Source organism: Echeneis naucrates, chromosome 16 (genome assembly GCF_900963305.1).
Source record: "Echeneis naucrates chromosome 16, fEcheNa1.1, whole genome shotgun sequence".
Taxonomy (NCBI): Eukaryota; Metazoa; Chordata; class Actinopteri; order Carangiformes; family Echeneidae; genus Echeneis; species Echeneis naucrates.
In genome coordinates, this window is record NC_042526.1 from 7216414 (window position 1) to 7242270 (window position 25857).

Below are 25857 nucleotides of genomic sequence, written 5' to 3' on the forward strand. Positions count from 1 at the left end.
ACATAATCCTTCATGCTATGTTGACACAAGATCACAGCCAATATATGTGGAAATAGTGTCTTAGCTCACAATTCTGCGACTCGCTCCGGTTTGCAGCAGTAGATTCTAAACAGAAAGACACTTGACACGGGCCGTGACAGTGTCAGAAATTTTTGGTGCACGTTGTTTCCAGATTGTGTCATGGTATTTAATGTGGACAATAATCCCTTACTACCAGTTCCAGCAAAAGGCACGCTGCAGACTCCTGCTATAGAGACGGCAACGCAGTCGTCCACCGCTCCTCCTTTAGCCCTGCTGTGCACTCTTGCTTTCTGCCCAGCTCAGGGTGAGCAAGTTGGTAATTGGATTCCTGGAATCTTCTTATTCTCTCCACTGAGGCAGTGTGCTTGCAACAAAATGCCTGCAGCCATGAGGCATCATCCCTGGGCCCATGTGGGAAGATCAAGGTAGCTTTACCCAGACTTAGATGAGACTATGGCTGCGGTTCTCTCCCACGGGACCCTGGATGTCTAGATGCCTTTATGGGAGCCCTGATGCAAAATGCATGGATGACGTCATTTGCACAAACTTCAACCGCTCATCCGAAAAGCTTTTCTGACATCCACTCACATCATCCCTCAGAAAACCCGGTGCCTGTAGTGAAACAAAGGGAAGATAGCGATTAAATTGCCATGTCATGGTGTGATTGTGTGACAACTGACCAAAAACTCTGAACTAAACTAGCTGCAGATCTGAAAACCAGCGAGATGTATGCTAATTCTGTAGCCATATGTTTTGCTGTCGAACAAAGAGGACTATCATACCTTTACCCTTAGTTGACTCGCTGCTTGTTGTTGCTTTGGGTTCCTCGGGCTGCTTGTCTTCACTCTACACACAAAGTTACATGACAGCTGTCACATTCAGTAACCAAAGCTCCATCACTTTGTACTATCCCTCAGGTCCAGACTGGTACCTGAACAAGGTGAAGCTGAAGATCGTCGATGTCAATGACAACGTCCCTGAGTGGAATATGAAGCCTTACCCTTACCTGGCCATAGTGTCCCCTGAGGCCCCGGCGGGAACATTTGTCTACCAGCTCAAGGCCCATGATGGGGATGAGGGCAAAAGCGGAGAAGTGGAATACTTTTTGTCAGATGGTAAGCTTTCTGCTGTTTCCACACACACACACACACACACACACACACACACACAAGCACCCAGTGAAGATGCGTAAGCAGAAAAGGTATTAAAATAGGTTGTGTTCTAGTTGAAATAGGTTGACAGGCTGTAGAGCCTTCGAAATAAATCCATCCCGTCAGACACCAGCCCAATAACTCAGACAGATAGCCACAGGCATTCACACATTCATTCATACATTCATAGACTCTTTAGGTGTCCATTAGTTTCTGTGTCTCTGTTACCCCGACTCTAACTGTGTATCTGTCTCTCTCCTCTCTTCCACACACACAAGCACACATACGCCATCTCAGGCACAGCCAGAGGCCTTCACACATTTGTTTATGCACTTATAATGCACTCTTGTCTATCTGTCCGCTTCTCTCTGTTTCATACACATGAGGTCGTGCAAACACACGCACACACACAAAATGTGCTTCTGGAAAACAGCCAGCGTAGTAGACCCCCTGGTGCTTGAGGGGATAGAGGTTTGTTGGCACATCAAAGATGGCGGGATGCACTAATCTTGCCTTCAGGGCTTTACCCAACTACTACCTTCCCTCTGACTTTCATTAGTCCATCCCACAGCCTGCTGATGTGACTTTATGTGCAATTGCCAGAATGTACCCATGGTCCACATGACTGTGCTGAGAACTCAAGTAAATAGTTTGCCTTCAACATAGTCTAGGTCCAATTCCAAGATCTCACATGCATTGAACAACCAACTTATCCCTTCTTAACATTGAAGACCTCAAGAGGATGAATGTAGCTGGGCCTTTGATGACTGAGGTCAATCTGTCTGACCCCATTTTTTTTTACTATAAACAGAACTGGATAAATTATTTAGATCTTTTTTTTTTCCAAGTTGCTTTGTGGAGGTTTCTTCACACACAGTTAATGCTTGTTATTTAAACATTATTGTGTGGATCCTTTCTCATAAAAAATCACCAAAGCAATTTTTTATTTTATTTTTTGCACTATTAAAACGCAACTGCATCACTAACAGCCATGCTTGCTAGCGATCCCCTTCTTCTTCACTGATTTCGTTGGCCATTGCATTTATTTACCCAGCGCTGCCACAAACTGTCAACCAGCATAACAGTGTAAAAAAATAAATAAATAAATCTTGTTTTCTGGACCATTTGTTTGCATCCACTTATAGACAAAGCAGCGTTTAAACACAATATAAATAAAATCCAGTCCCACTCATAAACCATGATTAGAAATGTTGCAGGGTATATTTGACCGAATCCAGCAAAACTACAACCACAAGTCCTGCAGTTGGTACACCAAAGTTTCCAAATTAGCTGTTTTCACTTTGTAATACAATGAACATTGTTGCTTTATTTTATAGAAATCCTCAGTAAGAACAAGAATTGTGAAGCTGACTTTGTGCTGAGCACTACAGTAAGATGAAGTTGTTTGTTAAATGGCAAAAATTTCATATAATTAATCTGACCTTTTCAACCGAGCTACAAATTACTATACAGCAGTGAAGGAACAAAATAGTACCGTATGGAACAATGTCTTTATGAGTGGAGCCCTGTTTTGTTTTCATCTTGTGCAGTCCTAACAGTATTCACGCTATGAAACAAAGCCAGCTAGCTTCCAAACATATCTTATACACTGAATTTACCAAAAGACTGATGAATTCTGCTTTTAACCTGAATGGTAATAAATTATTCTCAATAAATTGTGCAATAATCTACCTTCACCTTCAAGTCAATCCTTTCAACCCTGAACTACTGTTACTATAAGCCAAGCTTTCAATTCAAATGAAAAATTAACATATTATGAAAATACAACGAAATAGAAATGTAAAGTATCCGGCCATATTAACATGAGACCTCACTTTGCTTCAGCTATAGAAGTTGCACATGAAAAATATTTTTCTTGGTCCCATCATTATTCCTGTAACTTCCAGACAGTCATATAATAAAATAATATAGCCACAGCAAACAAGAAACAAGAAAAAACAAATAATAATATTGAGATTATTTTGACTGATGTTGTAATATGTATTTTTGGTTGGAGCGACTATTTTTGCATGTTATTTTGCTAGAAAATGTGTGATTATGTGTATTGTCTTTTTTTTTTTTTTTTCATGTCTTCTACCAAACCAAAATATTCTTTCACATCTGAGGAGGAAAATTTTTTTATACCAGCAAGCATTAGTGGCTATAAATGTGCCTAGAGAGTGGCCACCAACACAGCACACACCTACACAAACATTCAGATTGAGTATGTTTTGGGCCTGAACTCATCAAGTCGTTTTTGAGTTGTATTTGAAAGCTCAGTTTTTAAAATTATGTTCAGAGTTGCATATCTGTTCGTATTCAAACCAGCAATATTGGTTTGGATCCAACTGTATTTCCATGTAGGTGGTGACGGCTGCTTTGCAGTGGACAAGAACACAGGCCAGGTGGTGACCACAGGGCTGGTGCTGCAACGGGACAGAGAGTACTTATTAAGTGTGGTGGCTCTTGACGGTCTGGGCAGCCGCAGCGCGCCAGCCATGCTGTCTGTGATGGCAGGAGCCAGGGCACCGCAATTCACCAATATTAGCTACGCCATCTCCATACCGGAAAACACGCCTGAGGGACAGCCGTGAGTAACATCCACCTGCACGTGCATAAGCAGGTGGCAATTTGAGCTAGCAGACCAGCATCATGTCGAGTAAACAAATATGTCTGTTTCTTTTGTAATTCCCAATGTTGTGTAACTATATTTGGCTTTTTCACAGCTATACACTTTTCATTTAAAAGTTAATCTGACGCTTTTGTTCAAATGTAGACTAGTCCCAGGAGGCTTTCACCAACCACTTCTTTTTTTTTCTGATTCTTTTTTGTTACCTCAGGATGTGTAACTGCCAAACTTCAGCGGCAATGTAATGTAATGATAAACACTGTTAAAAATGCAGCATTATTGCAGAAGCGTTGACAGTAAAATCACATCTGTTCATGAAACTGTAAGGTGAATATAGGCACGACAACACATTGTTAGTCACCCAAGACTGTATATGAAAAGGAGCTAAGTGCAGACAGAGCTGAAGATCCTGTATTTAATAACCGTCAGGGTTTAAGTCCGTCAGTAAGACTTCTCACTTATTTATTAGTTGAGTAAATGTTTCCTTTATGCCCCAATCTTCCTCCATACAACACAAAGTTTATTTTTTTTAAGCCATGGTCCCATTTAGAGGCCGGTTTATTAAAAAGAGGGTGTGGCTACTTTGTGATTGACAATGGACAATGACAATCACTGGCAATGGACAGTTTATGAGCTTGAGCCTTCACCGCAGGTTTGCCAGCAGTTAGTCATTCACTCAGTGAGAGTTTTACCTGTTTTTTCAAATGCTGCTTCTTTCGTAGGTAATCGGACTTTCATGACAATCACTTTTCTAAGGAAGGGGTGTCAAACTTAATCACACAAGGGGCTGAAAGTCATAGCACACATTAGGTCAGGTTAGGATGGGTGTTGTGGGTGCCTCGTACAGCCAGGCCATTCAAAATTCGACAATTGAAACGATCTTGCGAGCAGGATGTGGCCCTTGGGCATTGAGTTTGCCACCTCAGACTTAGAATTGACACCTTAGGTGTCAATTTCCTCATGCTAGCTGTTAAAGCTTGATGAATTTAATCTTTTTCTCACACTAAACACTGTCAGCTGACGTACCATCATCACATACCCATAATGAGCACATAATCTCTTTTTCCATAAAGACCAAGGTTGGTATTATGACCATGTTTATTGTACAATGGGCCAAATGATTACTGATTTTGTTACAGCACAGAGCTAATTGAAGAAAAGACGATTTCAATATTAAATTGGTGTGCGCAACTGAAATCAAACATCCGTGACTGTTTCTTTGTTGTTGTTGTTGTTTTTTTTTTTTTAAAGTCACCTCCTCTTTGCTCCACAGCTTCTTGGTGGTGTTAGCCATTTCCTTCCAGAAGCAGCCAATCAGCTACAGTCTGCTGATCAATCCCAGCAGCCTTTTCAGCATCCGACAGGAAACAGGTGAGATTAGCCTGAGCAGAACACTGGATTACGAAAGTGACCAGCGACGGTACCTTCTGATGGTGCGAGCGAGCGAGGAGCCCGGCAGCCTCAGCACCGCCACAGAGGTTAGTTTGCAGGTGCACTCAGGCCAAATAACCCCAAAGCTGTTTCATTATTAAATCATAGTACCCTTACTCTTTTTACTCTTACTTTTCGAAAATTAGAGAATAAAAAAAAAAAAAAGATGTCCAATGGAGCTGGGATTGGTGGGGTTGTGCTTCCTCACAGGACTTTTGGAAAGCTCCTAGACAAATTGGCTTTCAGCTAAATGTTCTGTGGCTCATATCAGCTGACTGCGGGTGTATTAACGGCGAGGATCCGATTCCTGTGCTGACCTATTGACATCGCACAAGCAGAGATAACCACAAAGGAGGGGCAGCCGAGTTTGAGGTTGTCTATGAAATGGCATGGCTGAATGGTTTTGAAAGGTCAACAAGTGGACCGGGTTTTTGTTTTTAGTGCTTTGTTTCACCTTTTTGTTTCTGCGTCTCAGTTAAGTGCTTCCTGTGGAGTCTGTGATCTGTAAATGAACTGTGTAAAATACAAAACACTTTGAGGCACTTGGAAAAAGAACTCAAAATGTGAAAACTTCATTCAGAAATGAATATTTCTCGATCAACTATTCATGAATTCAGTTCCATTTAAATTATTAATTTAAAGATTTTGTTACCCAATTATCATGCCAGGCACTCACTTTATAGCACAGATTTAGTTGACAAAATCTCTTTCTGCTCAGATGCATGTTACGGAGCAGGAGATACAGACTGGGAAAACCTAGTCAGTTATTTCAGGACTATTACTCAGCTGTCACTTCACACTTTACACACAGTGGTGACAGGGAGCTTGTAGGGCTGAGGGCAGCTAAGGGCCTTTGTCAAAAACACACAGTGAGACACACATGCTCAGAACATTTCTATTTTTGACTCTGGGAAATCATGAAGTGAAAGATTAAGGGTGTTTTGAACTGGTAACTTCAGATACTATAGAATGCAATTTAGATAAAAATTTCAGATTCCTGAAAAGAGGAATTTCATATGGTTTTCTCCTATTAAAGAGTGACTAATTTTGTATTATTCTACTCCTCTCTCCTCCTCTCTCCTCCTCTCTCCTTTCCTCTCTTCTCGTCTCCCCTCTTCTCCTCTCCTCTCTCCTCCTCTCTTCTCCTCCCCTCTCTCCTCCTCTCTCCTCCTCTCTCCTCCTCTCTTCTCCTCCCCTCTCTCCTCCTCTCTCCTCCTCTCTTCTCCTCCCCTCTCTCCTCCTCTCCTCCTCTCTCCTCCTCTCTCCTCCTCTCTCCTTTCCTCTCTTCTCGTCTCCCCTCTTCTCCTCTCCTCTCTCCTCCTCTCTTCTCCTCCCCTCTCTTCTCCCCTCTTCTCCTCTCCTCTCCTCTCTTCTCGTCTCCCCTCTTCTCCTCTCCTCTCTCCTCCTCTCTTCTCCTCCCCTCTCTCTCCTCTCTCCTCCTCTCTCCTCCTCTCTTCTCCTCCCTCTCTCTCCTCTCTTCTCCTCCCCTCTCTCCTCCTCTCTCCTCCTCTCTTCTCCTCCCCTCTCTTCTCCTCTCTTCTCCTCTCTTCTCCTCTCCTCTCTCCTCCTCTCTTCTCCTCCCCTCTCTCCTCCTCTCTCCTCCTCCCCTCTCCTTTCCTCTCTTCTCCTCTCCTCTTATCCCATAATGCTGGTGCTAATCAGGTTCAGGTGTTGATAACGGATGAGAATGATTGTGTCCCAGAGTTCCTCCAATCCATCTACAGTGTGGATAGTATCCCTGAGACTGTAACCACGGCAACATCCCTGCTGCAGGGTGAGGCTCTTATGACCCCATATTTCACATCCATCTGTTTCTTTGTGAAGTGCAGAGAGAAACTATCAAAAAAAGTAACTCTTCTACAAGAAAACAACAGATTTTGGGTGAAAGCCACAGATTTATTTCCGACCCGTCAGCTGTGGTTTCAGACCTATAATACTCCTTCCACATGCATGCAGTAAAAAAAAAAATAAAAAATGTATCTTTCAGATCCGTTATCATAATCTCAATTATGCTAAACCAAAGTACCTGCTACGCCAACGCTATACATCTGATTTATTGGGTTCTGTATGAATAATGGCATATCAATTTATCCTTTATGGCATGAGGTTACCTTGTAATTACCAATTATGAGGCGTATGTTGTGTCATTGCTGCTTGAATTTTAAAAATACACACCAGTAAAGAGGTATATTGTGCCGAGGGATGTGTTTAAAAAAAGGAAAAAAGAAGGGGTGTCTTTTAATCAGATACAGATGTTTGTTTCATTAGAACTGTTAACCTGTGCTCCTAAAAGAGACTGATATTACGTTTTTCCAGTTTGCTGCTTGTAAAAATTGTTTGCCTTGCGAGCCTCAGGTGTTTTAAGCTACAGTTTTTTAGAGAACCCTTTTCCATATTTAACTACAATCAAATGGAAAGTACAGATAATGCATATTAAGTGCAGCAAATAAATAAATGATAACACAGAACTATTCAAGAGTGCTTTTTTGCACATTTAACCTCGTTTACTCTTTTAGTATCTGTCAAGTCTTCCTGTGCCTGAGGAACTTCTGTCCTCCCTGGGCTACCGTAGGTGATTCAAGGGAATCTCTGGCTGGGCGATTGTCTCTAGTGGATTCTGGCTGAGAGAAATGGAACAAATTTAATCTGAAAACATTCGAACACACAGCCTGGAGCAGTAGGAATTGTTGCCACAGCAGAGCCAGCGGCGGGATAAAATGGCATTCAATTGAAACCAGCATGTCAACACAAAAATAAATAAATAAAAGAAAGTGCATGGAAGGAAAATCTCAACAGGGGAGGGATCAAAGGTAGAGGAACAGAAGACAGGGAGTCCTCTGAAAGATGTGTTGGGTGAGAAGTTAGAACTTTATGCTACAGATAGACTGAAACTTATATACCGTGCAAATGGTACATCAGCTTCAGTCTGACTTTATAGTTCACCAGTTTCCTCAGATAAATGCCCAGACTGCCCCAACAACTCAACTCTGCAGGGCTCCCTTCATCCTCACTAATGAAATGTCAAAGTTTTGAGGTAGGGGGGAGTGAAATCCCCATTATCCTATCACACCTGCCTATACTGGGCAAAGACACTGATGAATATGTTACAATGAGGCGATCATTTGAACCTTGACCACGGAGGCTGATGGTCCAAAAAGATATCAACTGTCATCACTAGTGAGGAAACTTTTTCAATTCTTCAGCATTTGAAGAGTCAGTAAGTCACACTACACTGACTTTACAGTTCAAAGAGTGGATTGTAAATTGGCAGTCTTCAACTGTATTATGCAACATTTAGATGGAAAGAGAATGAAGCACGGAGATACACAGGCTGCAAGTTCCGATGCTTGACACAAAGGAAATAAACATATCAAAAGAATATGCAATATGCAAGTGTTATGAGCTAGAGGGGAACACAGACTATAAGTGAAATTCACCAAACAGCAAACTTGGACTTAAATTAGCTTTGCAACCCAGGGTGTTGATATCTGTGGCTGTAGTCTTAGGAAAAAAAAAAAAAAAAATCTCATCACGCATTCAAAACAAATCTATAGTTTTTGTTGTGTGATTACCTCAGAATGAAATCATTTCCTAATACTCTCTGCAGAAAACGCAACCCGTTCATTTCACCGAGTCTTTTTGCTGTCTTTAAGCTCATTTTTGCAAATGATGGTAATCATTCTGGAGGGGCAGAAAACTACACAGTGCAGTTCGGGTGCTAGTAATTGTAGCTGTCAGAGCTTATGATCTATTGAATGTTTAGCAAAGCTATAAAGAGATAATGATGTACACAGATGTCAACATATTCATCAGCCGATGCCATCTCATCAGCTCCTTTCGATTAACTGCTAATTGATGGTCCTGTGTGTCCCATCAGTGTTGGCCACGGACTGTGACTCGGGGTTAAATGCCGAGCTCACCTACTACACCCTGAGTCCGGACTTCAGCATTTCTCCCCATGGGACAGTTTTCCCCGCGGGCCGGCTGGACTATGAGAGGCCCAACCATCTGTATGAATTTGTGGTGATGGCAGTGGACAGCGGAGACGAGCCTCATTCCGGCACTGCTACAGTCCGTGTGAGAATGGCAAACGTCAATGACGAGGCCCCAGAATTCTCGCAGCCTGTGTGAGCAGCTTTCTAATTTATGCTTACAAAATAACGCACACAGTCTTTCCATAAACATGTATTTCTTTCATCACATCTGTTTAGTTTGTATTTTCTTTAGAATTTTCAATATTTCTAATTTAAACTTTAATTCAGAAATAATAGATGTTTTAAATTTGCACCTCAAAATGAAGTCAGCATCAAAGTGTGGACTTAAAGAGACAGTTGTTAGTGTTGCAGTTATTGATAACAATACCTGGTTATTGAGGCTGTCAATGACAAACAAGCAGATTATATATTGGCATCAAAAAGTACTAGACAACACAAAAGCACGTTGATCAATAAGCAATTACAAAAAGTTTTCAGTGTGTGGGAGTGTCCTTGTGCATGTTAATGTTATTAAGTTTAGATAACAAAATAAAAAGTTTAGTGCACAAAATGCACGAAGCCCAAGGTGCATTAATGAATATATGACTTGTTACTGTAGGCCATATTACAAAAGTGCAAACATTGAATCTTAATCATGACCTAATATCAGTTTCAAAGATCATAGTTCGTCACCAAGGAGACACTTTTAAATAATAGTACCTCCAGTCCACAGATTGATCTCATTTCATTACATCGAAGCTTTGCTCTGTGGGCATACGAGGGAGTTGCATCACAGATATGTAAGGTGTTAAATCACACATCACAGACCTGGATTCCTTCATGCTCACCATCGTTATTTTATTTCATGCTGGGAGTCCCACCTGCAGTAGCATCGAGCCAAACTCTTCCTCTGCATTAAATGTAACTGTGTTAATCACACCCGTCTGTCATTGAACCAGTTTGTTACTTATTTCTCAGCAAGTGTGACGTTGTTGCTTTCATAACACATCCTTTCGATTTACTAAAAATGCCCCTCATTAAACACTGGAGTAAAATCAAGCATCCCCACAGCTTCACAAAGGGTTTATTTTTGGCCTTCTCTAAAGGTATGCAGTAAACTGTCATATGGATGCAATCCAGTGTGCCTTCGATTGCCTTTTCGGCAAAGTCGTATGAGTGGGTGGACAACAACTGTCACTGTGGCTCCAGTGCATTTATTCCCCCACTCAAATATGAGGCTTGCCTCCCCCCAATAAAAAACATAGAAAAAAAATAGAAAAGCGGCTCGTCCTGTCAGTCATGTCTCAATGAACATCCGAGAGGACCGTTGCGGACCTTTGGTAGCCAGTCTCGTTCCCTTGTCAGGTGTCAGTCTCGGTGGGTGGCCAGACACAGCCAAACAAACAGGTGGGCAGAGAGGTGGAGATGTAGCCAGAAAAACATGTAACTAAGGTGAAAAACACGCTCCGAAGAATGGGCACTGGGCAAACAAGTAGAGAATACCAAAACATATGTGGTGAGTAGACAGGAGTCGGCCAGTAGGATATGCAGATAAATAGAGAGGGCTGTCAGCACTCAGTCAATACTCTTGCCAGACCAGCAAACAGATAGTCAGAAATGCAGGCATTTTGCCAGGAATGGTGCTTTGGCTTCTTCATCATACTGTGGCTCACTGAGCTGCAGATAAATGCGGTGAAGGCAGAGCAGGACACGGTCCAAAAGAAGCACAAAGACAGACGTGTAGAGGAGGAGTGATGCTGATTATTGCAGACTAATTGAAATACTTGGGCATATGATCGGGCGAGTCAAATATTTCCCAACATGTCCGCTTGGTTCCCGTCTGAATGAGCGGCAGAGAAGCTGAAAGTAATTGAAGTCAGGGATGGACGCACAGACAGAGGGCCTACGGAAATGTGAATAGCAGAACGTGCAGGATTGCCAGCAGACAGGCAAGCGTACTCGGCCTGAGTACAGCTTTGCAGTTCAGTGAGATGCAAGAAGAAAGCAGAGGGAGTGTATGTGTCTCATCCCATGGAGCTGCGGAGAAGCGGCCTCCAAGCCGGGTGACAGATTACGGGTCATTCATGTTGCCACGGAGACTGTCGCAGCTGGCGGAGATGAATCACCCATCAGTGTCCTTCTGTAAACCATCAATCACCTCTAACTTCTCACTGCAGACATCGAGGCTCCCACCTACCCCGACACCCACCACCATCACTCCCATAGATACAGATACTTACACAGACTCGAACATTAGACGAGGATACAGCACAAAATCTCACAGGGGATGAGTTCTGCTGACGAATCAACTTGAACTCTCTCTGAGTGAACACCGCCCCCTCTTATATCTATCTCTTCTCCACCTCCCTTTCCCGCCCCTAGATATCACTTCACCTGTCATTTCAGTGCCAGCTTTCCTTTCTGTCACCTGCTCTCCTCTTGCTTTTTGTTCAGTTTTTCATCTCTTTTCATCTTTGTGTCCTCCAAGTCACGTAGTTCATCTCCACCCCATTGTGCCTCGTACCACAGCGGTATATCAGTCTCCCGTGTCTCGATGGGCATCTTGCTGCCCAGCACCACAGAGCAAGCAAATCATTGTTGACATTTTAAAAGGCACTGGATCAAATGGCCCACAGTGGGCTGGGTATGTGGAAGCACTATTTGTTCAATGACTTCAACATCCCAGTCGACATTATCATTTGTCTCTGGTCTTGCCAGCTAAGAGGACAGGTTAAATCATCATGACAAGCAAAACCCACAACCATAAGTCTGATAAGCCGTCTCATGTTTTGAGCTGTGTAAATGATTCATACGTCCTGTCTGAGTGTGTTTCTGTCATTGACTCGTCACTTCCATACATTCTTATACTCACTTGTTAAACTTGGGTTTATCTCCGCAGGTATCGAACGTTTGTTTCCGAGGATGCGGGCCCCAACACTCTTGTCGCCACAGTTCTGGCCAAAGATCCAGATGGTGATGGTATAATCTACTCCATAACAGCTGGCAATGAGGATGGTAACTTTGTCATTGACAGCCAGAAAGGTGATCCTTCTTCCTAATTCTCCATCCAGGCTTCACATTTACACCTCTCACTTTAATTGACAGGCCTTCCGTCAAATCACACATTAAATTGTCTCTAATGTATTCCTGCTACAGTGGTATGAAATGAATGCCCTCTACTTTCAAAGTCACTGCGGGAAGATATCGGAAGCTGATATTAAAAGGTGTCATTTCGATATGAGTGCTGCCTTTTCTATTACTGGAGTCATAAATATAAACAGCAACATTATTTAGGAATTTCCCCACACTTGGATCTTTTTTTCCAGATACAGAGAAGAATATTCCTCCATGTTTCGGTGCTTTCTACCACTGGTGACTGCACAGTTTATCTTTTTTATTTACCCTTTGATCCGAAACCAGTGGCAATCGCTGTGACATTTGTCACCCAACCCTTTCAATTCAATTTCACAACAACTGCTCTATCGTAGCTCACAATCTTCAGGCTGCGCTCCACCAGCTCCTCTTTCTTTTGTGTTGTCTTTTTATATTCATTTCTAGCCTTTCTGTGTATCCTCAGAGTAAGAAAATGCTAAGGCTGGCATTCATCGGGTGAGACCGCTATACAACTTCACACTTACTGTATGTACGAAGAGCGCTTTCTCATTGAATAGCTGCTAGATGTCGCATTTGTAAACAAGGTTGACATTCAAGCTGGAAGAATTACCGTGCACATCCCACTGTTCACTTATTTTATTGTAGTGGCGCAGTGGTGTCAATGCCACACATTGTCATTAGGCGCTAGGACCCTTTTCTTCTCTGTGGGCAGCCGGGCTCCCAAGTAAATTGGGAGATGGGAAAGTCAGGCACTCCCCTCTTTGTGTATCAGCATGCTGTGCTGTCTTTAATCAGAAGCATTGAAAGAGATCACTAGAAACACAACGCAATGTTAAACAAAAAAACCAAAAAAAAAAAAAACCCAAAAAAAAGCCTTCCCATGCTCTCACTTCAATGAGTTTCCCCCACATCACAGGCTGCTTGCTCGTCCTGCAACCTCTGATGTTTCTGTATTACTTTTGACGAGAAAGATGTTGACTCAGATGCTGCATCTTTTCATCCCACCTTTTATCTTGACAGTTACATGAAAGCAGACCAAGGTGGGAGTGAGGAACAGCTAAGAGGCATCTGCTGAGCCTGGTTAACTCCTAACCGAGTCACTTAGTACTTTTTTTTTTTTTTTTTTTTTGGTGCAAGTTTTTGAGCTGGATGGGCATCTTTAGAGGAGAGCATGCAATTATTAGATTAGGAAGGCGACAAGATCACAACTGTGAAATGGGTTTTTGGATTTAGCCTGCATATCCCGTTCTTACATTTCTGCGGACTTCTGGGGTGAATTGCTGCCACATTGTAGAGTGACAGTAAGATTTGTGCATATTGTGGTGCATTTTTCTCAAAAAGCACATCCTTCACCACGCAAGGCCACAGCGGCAACCATATTGTGCTCAATGTCTGATGGAATGGCTACACACACTCTGTTATGAGGGGCCGTGTTTTATAATGCATGCTTTAATCCTCCCGTGGTCTTTGCAGGGCTGATTCGTCTCCGTTCCACTCCTCTGCCCAAGCTTCAAGGGCTGGAGTACATTTTGAATGTAACAGCCACAGATGACAATGCTTCAGGTGGGCTGCATCCTCTCTCCTCCACTGCCCGAGTCATTGTTGGGGTGGACGATGTCAACAACAACAAACCCGTTTTCGAGGAGGTGAGGATATTTTTCTTCCAGGAAAAATCATTCCATTCAGCCCAGGTCCTTCAGTGGGTTCATTTTTGAGCCACAGTAACTCATCACAGGGACTACTACGACTGCGATTTTCTTAAACTAATATATCTTATTTGCTGGAGTCACTTTGCCTAGAGTGGAGGTGGCAAGTGCAGAGTTAGCATGATGGATGGCAAACTGTTTTGAGAATGAAATGAAAGTTAGTCAGTTAAAAAAAAAGAAATAAATAAAGCGATATTCAATTTCTGTCACTTTAAACAAATTTGTTCAATGTGTTTTGCAAAATATACATTTGCTTTCTTGCCAAAAGTTGGCTGAGAAGATTAACTCCACCGTAAAGTCTTCTAAATTACCCTATAGACTGAAATCACGAAGAACCGCGTCTGGCTGGGTCCGAATATATCTCCACTTTTCTGCTGCATAGACCAGTTGTTGGGCAAGAGATTCATGCAAATCAAGTGGCAGATGTCGTTACCTTTTTGACAGAGCCAAGCTGTTTCTTCATCTTCTCTGTCTTTCACCACACATCAAAGAATGTGCTCTCATCCGCCTGTCTGTCTCCTACTCTTAGTGCTCCTCAGCTTTTCGTCTGTCTATCACTCCCTCTTCCCTCTCCTCTTCCCACTCACAGGCTTTCTTATTTCTTTGCCCTGGTGCTCTCATTTCCCTGGCCTCCGTCTCTCTCTCTCTCTCTCTCTCTCTCTCTCTCTCTCTCTCTCTCTCTCTCTCTCTCTCTGCTCTGTTTTCCCATGAGTTCTGATTAGCCTGCACAACCCACTCTATCTTTAGGCGCTCAGTTGGGATTTCAATTAATTTATGAAAAAAATTTGCAGTATCATCACAATATACTATACCTGTTTAATTAACTTACTCCTTAATTGGGAATGGCCTGAACTTCGGTAGCAGACACACAAAGCTCCTGAGGTCTGTTGGGTGAGCTGCGAGTCTTGGCAGCTCGACTTGTTCAAATACCAACTTATGCCTCAGAACCGTCAAGGCTAGCATGATATTATGGGATTCATTTGATTATTATTTTTTTTTATATGAGGAGCTACCTACAGGCAATACCATCTGTGCCAACATGTCCCATGAACCTCTGCATTGTTCTCTCTATCACTAATTTACATCCTTTGATCCATCTCCTTCCCTCGCTCTGTTCCACTCTCACTCTTCTTTGCTCATTGTTTTTCTTTTTCATGGCCATTCTGTTGAGAGAGTAACTAGCATTTATGTCTGATTATAAAAAAGACAGACTCCAGAGAGCAGCTCTTTATCTGGGGCATATGTTCATTAGAGGGAATGGATTGAATTCTTGGCTAAGACAAAGCTGTGCACTACTGGCTCTTAAAAAGAAATCAGCTCGTGTGTTTTCATTTCCATAGACAGTACTGAAACTGTATGACTTCCATTTTTTGTTGCATGCCCAGTTCCTCCCACTATGCGTGTAGTGACCTTCTATTTAATGAGTTTATTTTCTTTGATCCCAGCATTCTTGTTAATGTAACATATCCAAGCAATGTATTCTCATATATGAGACTTGTCTCCTGTTTTTGTGTGCCTCTCTTTCTTCCCCCCCCCCGTTTCCTCTCTCTGTCTCAGTGCCAGCAATATCGTGAGCAAGCTTCAGTGCTGGAGAACCAGCCAACGGGGACTTTTGTGTTGCAAGTGCATGCTGTGGATGCAGATGAGGGAGCAAATGGAAAAGTCAAATATGGCTTAATGCACAGAGACAGCGCTGTGCCTGCTTTCAGAATTCATCCAGACACAGGTAGAGCAGTTGCAGCTTGTCTGGGCTAAAATTTGCCTCAATTAGAAATAGACTTTAGTGTAAAGAGACAGTGTTGCATTTTATTGGTAACTGACATCACCAGTGATCATTGCAGTCGATCTGAGAGCACAGGAAAATCTCAGGCAATTGTTTTTTGTCACTTCAAGAACACAAGTCAAATGACAAAATCTGTCCGTCAATCATCATTTAATGTGCTGAAGTGCCATGTGCCTCCTCGGTATGTAAAAATGGCTCTTCATAATGAAGAGAATAGAGGGAGGAAGGGAAAACAGAAAAAGCTTTTCTGAAGTCGGAACACGTGGATTCAACATGTTATTCTGTCAGTCATTTTTGTTCATGCTTGTGTTCTGTTGTCTTCATCCTAAGATTTAATAACAAAGTCACTGTGCTTGAAAGGACTGCTTGACTTATTCAGAATAAATGTAGAACTGTTTACTTGTTTTTTTGATTTATGGGTGAATGGCAAGATGGATATCTAGATGGATGGGTGCTCATAAGAATTGATGGATGGATAGATGTACCCAGAAGGGTGAAATAGAGAAGTGCCAAATGGATGAATGACTATATTTATATATATCATTTAGTTTTATATATAAGTATGTATATAAGTATTGATTGCTTGTATGTTTGGGACTGGGGATCAAGCTGATTATTATTCTATATTTACAGGAGTGATTGTGACAGACAGGCGGTTCGACAGGGAGCGGCAGAGGGAGTATTCAATTACAGTAACGGCCACTGATTGGGCTGAGGAGCCGCTCATTGGCATTTGTCAGCTCACCATCCAGATACTGGACCAGAATGATAACAGCCCCAAGTTTGAGAATTTGCGCTATGAGTGTAAGTGTTGTCGGTACTCAAAAGAAATAGTGTGTAGTATCACCGAAGCAGAGCATAACCACAATCTTTAAAACTGAGGTAAATAATGTGAGACTGGCGAGGCCATATGTGCTTTTCTTTTTTCTTTTTAATATTTGTATTCAATAATTGTATTGATTTGAGGGAATGTGTTTCAAAGTGTGAAGATATTAAAATTGTCTGATTGGGTTTTATTTAATGAAAATATGAAATACCACACATTCTCCTGTTGAATGAATTGCATGTCTGTGTGAAAATTAAAAATACAAATTAAAAAATAATTTGGTGTCCCCGGAGGCAAAAGCTGATATTAGTTTTGCGTAACATCAAATACCCATAGCATCCCTCATGCTTGACCTTTTCTATTCATTTGCCTCTGCTTTAAAAACCTAAACCTTTAAAATAAAAAAAAGAATAAATCTGAGTGCACATACATTATTTCTATCTCCTGCAGACTTCCTCAGAGAAGACACTTTGGTTGGTACAAGTTTCCTTCGTGTAGCAGCTCACGATGATGACTTTGGAACTAATGCAGCTATCACTTACTCCATGTCCCTGGAGGAGCCAGAGTACCTTCAGGTCAACCCTGTCACTGGATGGGTCTTCGTTAACCAGCCCATATCACAGGTCAGTCAGCGGTTGCTGCCATGCTTTCTGTTAGCCATCACACGCCCACACACACACATGCACACGTGGAGTCTGTATCACATAGTGGCCTGTGGGTCTGTGTCAACAAAGTTAATGAATGAGCCACCTCATAGTGCCGCTGTCTGCTAATACCAGTCTGGGCTGTGTGAGCTCCCAGAAGTGCTCATATGGAGGGAGAGGGGGAAGAAGGAGGGGAGACTATTTCAGCCTGAATAAGTTATAAGCATAAACCAAGTATGTGGCAAGACTGTTCATGGTTGTGTGCAGGAAAAATGTATCAAGAAAGTCAAGAAAAATCAGATATGACAGCCTCTGGAAATGAGACAATATGCTTACTCAGCGCGGCAATAAAACGCCAGTTCAGAGGTTTTTGTCAATTGAAATGCTAAAGGACTTTTCAGTCCAACAGTCGGCTGATGGAGTCACTTTCTCATGCATTCACTCGTGGATGTAGGTGTTTGGGATTTCTGTATATAATTCCTATAGTTGTGTCTTTTGGTTTGTTACTAAACACCACACTCTAACTGTAAAAAAAAAACTCCTGTAACTTACAGTAGCTGTCAAAAACAGGAACGGAGATTGTTTTTTTTTTGTTTTGATTTGTTTTGTTTTTTTTTTAGTAGGTTTTAAGAAGCTAATCCTCACAAGCCAAGTCTCTTTGTCCATCTCAAAACTTCTGCCTTAGACTTACTCCATTTAAGATTTTTTGATTTTAAATGATCTCTTTGGCCTTTTATGGGGAGGCTGACAGCATGCAGCAGCTCAAGACAATTTATGGATTTTAAGGCTATTAAATGAAACAGTTCGGAGGCTGGTAGATTACACTTGTAAATGATGGTTACCTCAATGCTAAGAGCTTCTCAGACACCAAAAGGCTGAGCCATATGCTCAGGTAAAACGTTAGAGATTTATTTTGATAAGGCAGCTTAAGTAGTGAATCGTTTTAGTTTAAATAGTTCAAAGCTTCAAAATGAAAACTTGCATGATGTCCACCATTAGCTGATATTCGTTCGTCCTTTAAGTGATTTACTAAGTCGCTGTCAGTGATGTAATGCAGTTTTTACATTTTTAATAGGGCTACTATTTATTTTCATGTTGTCTGAGGCTCCTCTTCCTTGTTTTGTTCTTTCACTTATTCAAAGCCAAGAATTGTTCCTTCACTAGAAAACTTGCAATTGCACTATAGAGCCGTCTATTATTCAGCATACCTTTTTGTGCGCCAGCGTTAGATGCAGCAATTTTGCCGCTGACTTCATGCAAAATTGAACGTGTTAAGCCGAAAATCTCGCTGAACAAAGCTGTTGCATATTTGAGGATGGTTTCAGAAGCTATTAGAATCATCCCACAATCTCCTTTCGGTAATGAAGATTATAAAAGCACATCATTAAATGTTAAATGTCTTAGCCAGTCTGAGATATTAGTTTTGTTTAGATTTTCTTATCACAGTTTCTGATTACACTGAACAACTATTGAGGCTAAATTTTCACGCTCCACTTTACAGTAGCTGTTTGCTGGAAAGTTCGAAGGAGACTTCCCACTGAACAACAGCCAGTATGCCCTAAGACTGCACAGCTGCAAACAAACACTTTCTACAGTGCAGCTACATTGAGAAATAAGTGGAGAAGATGAAAAACATCATTTTTCTGCATCCAGAATGTATGATGGATCATTTCTGTGTCAGGTCTGATTTTACTGCTGCATATTTCATTTATTTCATTGGAAGTTACCGCAAAGTCAGTCAGTCATTTATTGTAAAAGCAGCAGCTGCTGCTTTTGGACATTACCGATTATAATCTTTGTTCTGTGGTTCCAAGCCTTAGAAAAGAGTTGTGCTTGTTCACAAATGCTAATTGGATTGTCCAAGGAACAGAAAATGTAATTTTGAAGTTAAGTGAGATTTCTTTTTATCTGTCTCCGGCAGCATAGTCATAGGGTCGCTAGGCCATGATTTGCATTGATAGAAAATTGCAGCTGATGGGTGAAATGACACATCTTAACAATTGAATACTTATTTGGGCAGTTTTTCATTAACAATGTGGTGCTTCTGTGACTAAAATTACCTTGTGTGGACAATAAGAGGTCCTTTAAGGGGGGGTTAGAAGGTTTCTTTCTTCATAATGAGTTTAGGGTTGATGTTACACTCTGGCCAATTTAGATAAACAGGATCAAACACACTAATGACCTCTTCAGGAAATTTTCAGATTTCCCTGCAGTGTTCATTTAGATGAAATACACTTCCTCGGTCAAATGGACCCCTTTTTATTTCCTAGTTGTTCATTTTTAACACAATAATAAAGAAAGAGAAAACCAGAATTATATCTTCATTTTTTTATTTGAATACTCAAACTGCTGCTTTTTTTGTTCGTGTCCTAATGAAATGATTTCTTCAATGAAGTTCGAGGAAGAGGCAGGAATATGAAGTAATCTGATCACGAGCTGATTGCTCACAGTGTCCGCTCCACCCATATATACGATACAGGTTTATTTAAAAATCCAGCTCTACACATTTGTTGTTGCTGCTATTTGCTGTCACTGCCCACTTTCCTCTAGCTAACTAACTGTGTCTTGCTAAAAGATGATTCATGGGCTATTAGCTAATTTATGGATATTTCTATGAAACATTAAGCATTTCGACATACTTTATCCGTTATACCTCTACTATTCGTCTCATGAGGTTGTGGTGTAATTTATCAGAGAAGCTAATTTAGTGACCATCCAGAATTTCCAAGGTGACCTCTTCAAACGAGTTGTTTTGTGCAAGCAATTTTCACAAATATTAAATCTAATTTAACTGACAGGAGAGCAGAAAATTCTCACATTTTAAAATCAAAATCCCAACTAGTTTGTATTTAAAAAAAAAAAAAAAACCTCTCAGAAATTCATCAACTATTCATGTAAGATTTAAATACCATGATGATGATCTAAACTTAAGTCTACACGGTTCGTGTTGATCCCAGAGGACCTACATTACACGGGACATCATAGCAACCGACGGGGGAAATCGAAACACTTCTGTGGAGCTGGCTGTCACCATCACCAACGTCAAGAACCAGCCCCCACAGTGGGAGGAGGAGGGCTACAGTGTTGTCGTCCCTGAAAACACTGCCAGGGACACACCCATAGTGGTTTGTATGCGTTTGCATTATTTATATAAGGACGTGTGTTTGCCATCTCTTGCCACTTTGAAATGCTGTAATTGAATCAGCTGAGTGTTTGTTTGCTTACTGCCCTGGATTAGTGCACAGTCTTGAGTGGTGAGACATTCTCTGCATTCTCTGGGCTTTGATAGCTTGTCACAGAAAAAATCTGCAGATGTGTTTTAGTTTGCGTCGGTACATGAAAGTTGACATTGAGTTATATGTCCTAAGCAGGTTTCATGACGGCAGGATAATTAAATCCATTCAAAATGTCTCCTTTGATGTGAAAAAAATATAGCTGTCAGTTTGGGGAGCACAAAAATGTTTTTCTTCATGGTCACAAGTGGATTCACTTCAAGATAAGTGGTTATGTCAGGGCCTAGACAACAGGTTGGAGTCCCGCCCCACTCTGCTTCTTACCCAGATAATCAGTCATTGCAGCAATGGAAATTTGACATAATTTGTATTTCCTTCACTCAATAACCCGAGAGTCCAAGAACACAGTGTCTCATAAAAACACATTTTGCATGACTGACCTCAAGACAATCCTCAAAAGAGGTTTTTTTGGGGGGGGTGTTTTTTTTTTTTTTTTTTTTAAACGACTCACATGACTTAACACTAATTATGGAGCCCCAGCCGTTAGCTGGTAAGCTTTTCGTAGTATATAGACTTGGGGCAGGGACAAATAGCTAGCCTGGCTTTATAAATATTCCTACCAGCAGCTTTAGAGATGCCTAATTAATCTAAGCTAGTTACTATGTTGAATCTTGTTTGTTTTGCCTGGTTTGGTATATTCTTTAGTTTCTTGAGATCACTGCCTCCCAGCTCAAGCTCATCTTGAGTTTCTGGAAGACAACATAACCCAGAATAATAACCCTTTTAGTTGCTCAAAGCAGTTACACACTAAGCATAAAGATGGAGCAATCATCGCTAGCACAAAGAACTACAGGCCTTCTGCGTCTATAAAGTTAACAGGTTGTTTCTTAGGTTTTTCTGTGTTTTCATAGAGACTTTTGTATCGTAGTTTTAAGGTTTTTAGGTGGGTAATGTGATGCTGTTTAAAGGCACTGGAGTCTCCAGAGCTGGTACACTTATCCATGGTTGTATTTGAACAGAGCCAGGCAGACCATTGCATCATGTTTCCAATCTTGTTTGGCTTGACACTCCGTCGTATTGATCTGCTCATGTCAGTATTAACAATATTAATAAACATTGCTCAGAGTTCTTTTCCTCCTTGTTTTTTTTTTTTTTTTTTGTATCTGGCTTCCCTAATTTTAAAAGACAAAAAGAAGAGGTTTTTGTTTTGTTTTTTTTTTTTTACTCCAGTGAAATGGTGATCAAACTTCTTTCTTATCCTTCCCAGACAATCAAAGCTTCCTCTCATTTGGGTGACCCAAGGGTGACCTACAACCTGGAGGATGGGATGGTCCCTGAAACCAACATGCCAGTCCGCTTTTACCTTTCCCCCAACCGCGAAGATGGCTCTGCGTCGATTCTGGTGTCCGAACCGTTGGACTACGAGATCACACCCTTTTTCTCTCTCCGGGTCCGAGCGCAAAATGTGGCTGCAGTGCCTCTCGCAGCATTCACCACAGTTTATGTCAATATTACAGGCATGACGTGCTTTTCTCAATATAACTGTGTGTAGTTCTTTATGGCAATTTAAAATTGGCAGATTTTATCATTCCATTAGTAGGTTTTGATAAAATTATTCTTCTTCGGTTTGTCAGTCTTTGTGTCTTTTTTTTTTTTTTAGTTAATCTAAGATAATTAAGTGGAGTGAAAAAAAAATAGCTGTAATGGAATAGTCAACACAATGTCATACTGAGTGCACCCAATCTGCTCAATGGGGAAGGATCCAGCTTTTGATAGTCGAGTATTTATGACCTACTTGCTATCTTGAGGATAAGACTTTATCTTTATCTGTCTGTCTTTTCTCCCAAGATGTCAATGACAACGTGCCATTTTTCACGTCCTCCATCTATGAGGCCTCAGTCACAGAAGGAGCCCAGATAGGCACTTCGGTTCTTCAAGTGTCTGCCCATGACAAAGACCTGGGTCTTAATGGAGAGGTTTGTGGTTATCTGCTTGCATTATTGTTGTGCAGGTACAGACAAATGAAGAGATGCAGCAGAAATCTCTTCAGCCACATCTCAAAACTGATTCATCCTTGCTGAACCATCTTTTTTACGCTAGAAGGAGCATTTTGTAACATTGAACCACAATCCCTTAAGTGTGGAAGCTTTTGTTTCAGACTTGTCAAGTATTGAAGTAGCTTTGTGAAATCTGCCGTTGTGGCTGTGTGACCAACTGTGATAATATAAGTGGGATAGAGTGTTAGTGTTCGGATCTGGTTTTAGACTCTGGGTATATAACCCTGAATCCTTTTGACTTTTAACATTTTTGTCTTCCACTCCTTTGGTTTCCGTTATTTTTCATTATGGCAGGATTATAGTGGCATCATTTTTAAATTCCTTGTGCTTCACAGATCACTTACTCACTTCTGAGTGACAGCAGTGGCGACCACCATCTGTTTCGCATTGACCCAAAACTTGGGATCATTTACACAGAAGCTGTGTTCGATCGTGAGGCCCGCAGCTCCTATTTGCTGGAGGTTCAGTCAGAAGATGGCCAGGAGTCAGCACGACCTGGAAAGAACAAACAGCCGAACTCAGGTCGCATTTACATGCTTGCTTTATTTCTTTAAATGAAAAGTTTGACATTTTGAGAAATGTTTTTTTTTTTTTTAGAATTTCAAATTGAAGAGCTAGCTGTGTTCGTGTATTTACAATCAAAGAAGCTTCCTGTTTACCATAAAGTTATAGAAGTCTTAACAATTTTCACACTCCCATTTTGGGTTACTGTTCAGTTGAAAAAAAGTATGCAAAAGTTGCTTCAGATTCCTTTTTAGTCACACAAAAAGTTGTTTTTCATTGTTGTTGCATTCTAGGAAAAGGAAATTGGCAGAATTAACTTTGAAGTGGCCTCTGTGCTCGTGAAATGTCCTATTCATAAAAATGCAGCATTGCTGTTTCACTGGAAACTCAACCACGAGGCGTGCTTCATCTGCACACTGTGTTTTAAAGAGACCACATTGGCATTTACATCTTGGAATTGACTTTGGAAAGTGAATCCTAATTTTATTTATTATACTGCCATGTTCAGACAGTTTCACTCATATTTTTTGCAATTTTTCTTTTTTCTTGTCTTATTTCCCCGGACGATCCATTTTATCCGCTATTGTAATGTTTTTAGTTCAATATTTAATCAGACTGGCTTCTGTTTGGTTGCCATCTTCTTTTTAGTGACATTTCAGCTGGGGTGAAACCTCAGTCTATCTATAATGATATAATATGACGTTTGTATTCAGAAGTGGGTCTTTGTGTTTGTGGGAGAGGTATTGGGGGTAAAGGGTGATGTTTTGGAGCAGCAAAGCCTTCTCTCCAGGGCTGCCAGGACCGCTTAGCATTTGCAATGAGCCTTAGCCGTGTCCTGTGTTACGTATCTCCCACATCCAGAAGGGCTCATCTTCTCTGCAAACATTACCTGTCTCTCTGTGTTATCCCTGGGATATACTGAGAGGAGGAGGAAAATGTAAAAATAAGCTGGGGAAATAGGGCCACCCTCAACCGGCGTCACCTCTTTACTGCAGCAGCTCCAAATTAACATGTCACACGTGTGTTCTGTGAGCAGATAATTTACTCTTTCAAACTAAAGGAATAAACAGCATAACGAGGAGGGCGCAGATAAGACACAAACACTTGTCATCTTATAAATATTTAACTTTCCAAGTAGGGAGCTTCTTTATCTACTGTCTGAAAAAAAAGCTCCTTGTTTAGGAGGTTTGAACACATGACTATAATTCTCCTTAGAAAACAGTTACCCATTTAAAATAATAAACTTTTAACAAAATGAATAATTTCTGGAATTTACAGCACATCTTTGGAATAATGATTTGTCTGATTTCCATGTCAATGAGGCAGAATGGGTTGAGTTAAGTGCCTCTTCCCCACTAAACAGTAACAACGAATTGTAAAATCAATAAACAGATGGAAGGAGAATGTGCACATGCAGTGTGAGTGTGTGCGTTTGTGGGCTGGGTCATTTAATCTTCTGCCACTCTGTCATTCTCGCAGACACAGCATATGTGAGGGTTTTCATCAGTGACGTCAACGACAACAAACCGGTCTTCGCTCAGCGACTCTATGAAGTCAGTGTCGACGAGAATGCAGATGTGGGCCTCGTTGTTGTCACTGTTAGCGCTAATGACGAGGATGAAGGTACGCTTAATGAGGCAGCTGACTGAGACAGCTTACTGAGGAGGTCTTGTGATGATTTTACTGATGCCACTTCCTAGAAATAAAGCTTATAGAAGCAGGCCACACAGAACCGATAAAAAAAAAGTTTTTATGAGCCACTTTGAGACTTCACATTTTCCAGACTGCTCATTTTATCTTTCACTGGGCTCTCTTTCTTGAAATAGCAGAATTATTTTGGCAGCTTATCGTTCACCTTTTTTTGCAAAATTGCCTGCATTTGCAACATTATGCATGAATTGACCCTATGGGCAGTTTTTCTTCAATCCAGCCGGAGCTCTCCTGAAATCAAGCTGCTGAAATCACGCCTTGTCCTAGATTTAGCAGTAGTCATTTGGGTGCTGGGTAATGCACTGTAGCACATATGTTCCAAAAAGAGTGACACGCTCCCACACAGTAGGTGGGCGGGATTTAAGCAATAAAGCAGTTGCTCATCCTCTGTACAGCAGTAGCCTAAGATCCCTTTATCAGGCATGTTTAGGTCCGTTAATCAAGTATTTATGGCAAGCGGGGGTGCAGCTTAGGCCTGACTGCAGAACTAATGATGAATTGCTGTAGAATAACACCAGCCCCCAATGTTAAAGTTACAATAACATTGCACTTGTGCCTGTGAGACTACCCTCAATCTGTCTTGTTTAAAAACTCCATCGTGGTCTTGACTACTGTAAGCCTGCCAGATCCCTGTGGGAGGCAGGGAGCACTTTGTCGGCTCGGGTTGTGCTAATAGTTCAGATTAGTGTATTTACATGGGTTTGCAGCTACTTTAACCCAACAGGATGATTGAAAGCAAATACTGTACATTCCAGGAGATTATCTTATCTATGTTGTCTATGTTAAACCAGTAGATTGGATGGTCTCCATGGAGACACAGCTGATAAGTTGAGATATTGACTTCCTCCTCACTAAACTGCACCCCTCCACCCTTTCGTAGGCCTCAGAATCATTCCCTCGAGGCCTCTATCAGCGTGTGTTATACGGTTTTTCATTCTCATTCTGCCTTTTACTTTTTCGGCACTCTACTTTTAATTAGTATCTGATTAAAGCTGAGGAGCCGAGGTACAACGTTTCCATTTAATTAAGTAATCAAAACAACAAAGGCATACATGAAAACCTACTAATGTTTAG

At 41.3% G+C, this 25857-nt stretch overlaps 1 protein-coding gene across 1 annotated transcript in view; it reads left to right on the forward strand.

Annotated features, from left to right (window-relative positions):
• LOC115056146 (neural-cadherin-like) overlaps positions 1–25857 on the forward strand; it is a 77123-nt gene that overhangs the window by 22768 nt on the left and 28498 nt on the right. Inside the window, exons 4-18 of the mRNA XM_029522408.1 lie at positions 939–1136; positions 3537–3762; positions 5075–5279; positions 6895–7006; positions 9110–9359; positions 12106–12248; positions 13794–13966; positions 15584–15752; positions 16443–16613; positions 17086–17258; positions 20237–20404; positions 21780–22029; positions 22361–22488; positions 22905–23091; positions 24553–24696. Of these exons, the coding sequence (XP_029378268.1) occupies positions 939–1136; positions 3537–3762; positions 5075–5279; positions 6895–7006; positions 9110–9359; positions 12106–12248; positions 13794–13966; positions 15584–15752; positions 16443–16613; positions 17086–17258; positions 20237–20404; positions 21780–22029; positions 22361–22488; positions 22905–23091; positions 24553–24696 (2697 nt within the window). The remainder of the gene's footprint in view (positions 1–938; positions 1137–3536; positions 3763–5074; positions 5280–6894; positions 7007–9109; positions 9360–12105; positions 12249–13793; positions 13967–15583; positions 15753–16442; positions 16614–17085; positions 17259–20236; positions 20405–21779; positions 22030–22360; positions 22489–22904; positions 23092–24552; positions 24697–25857) is intronic.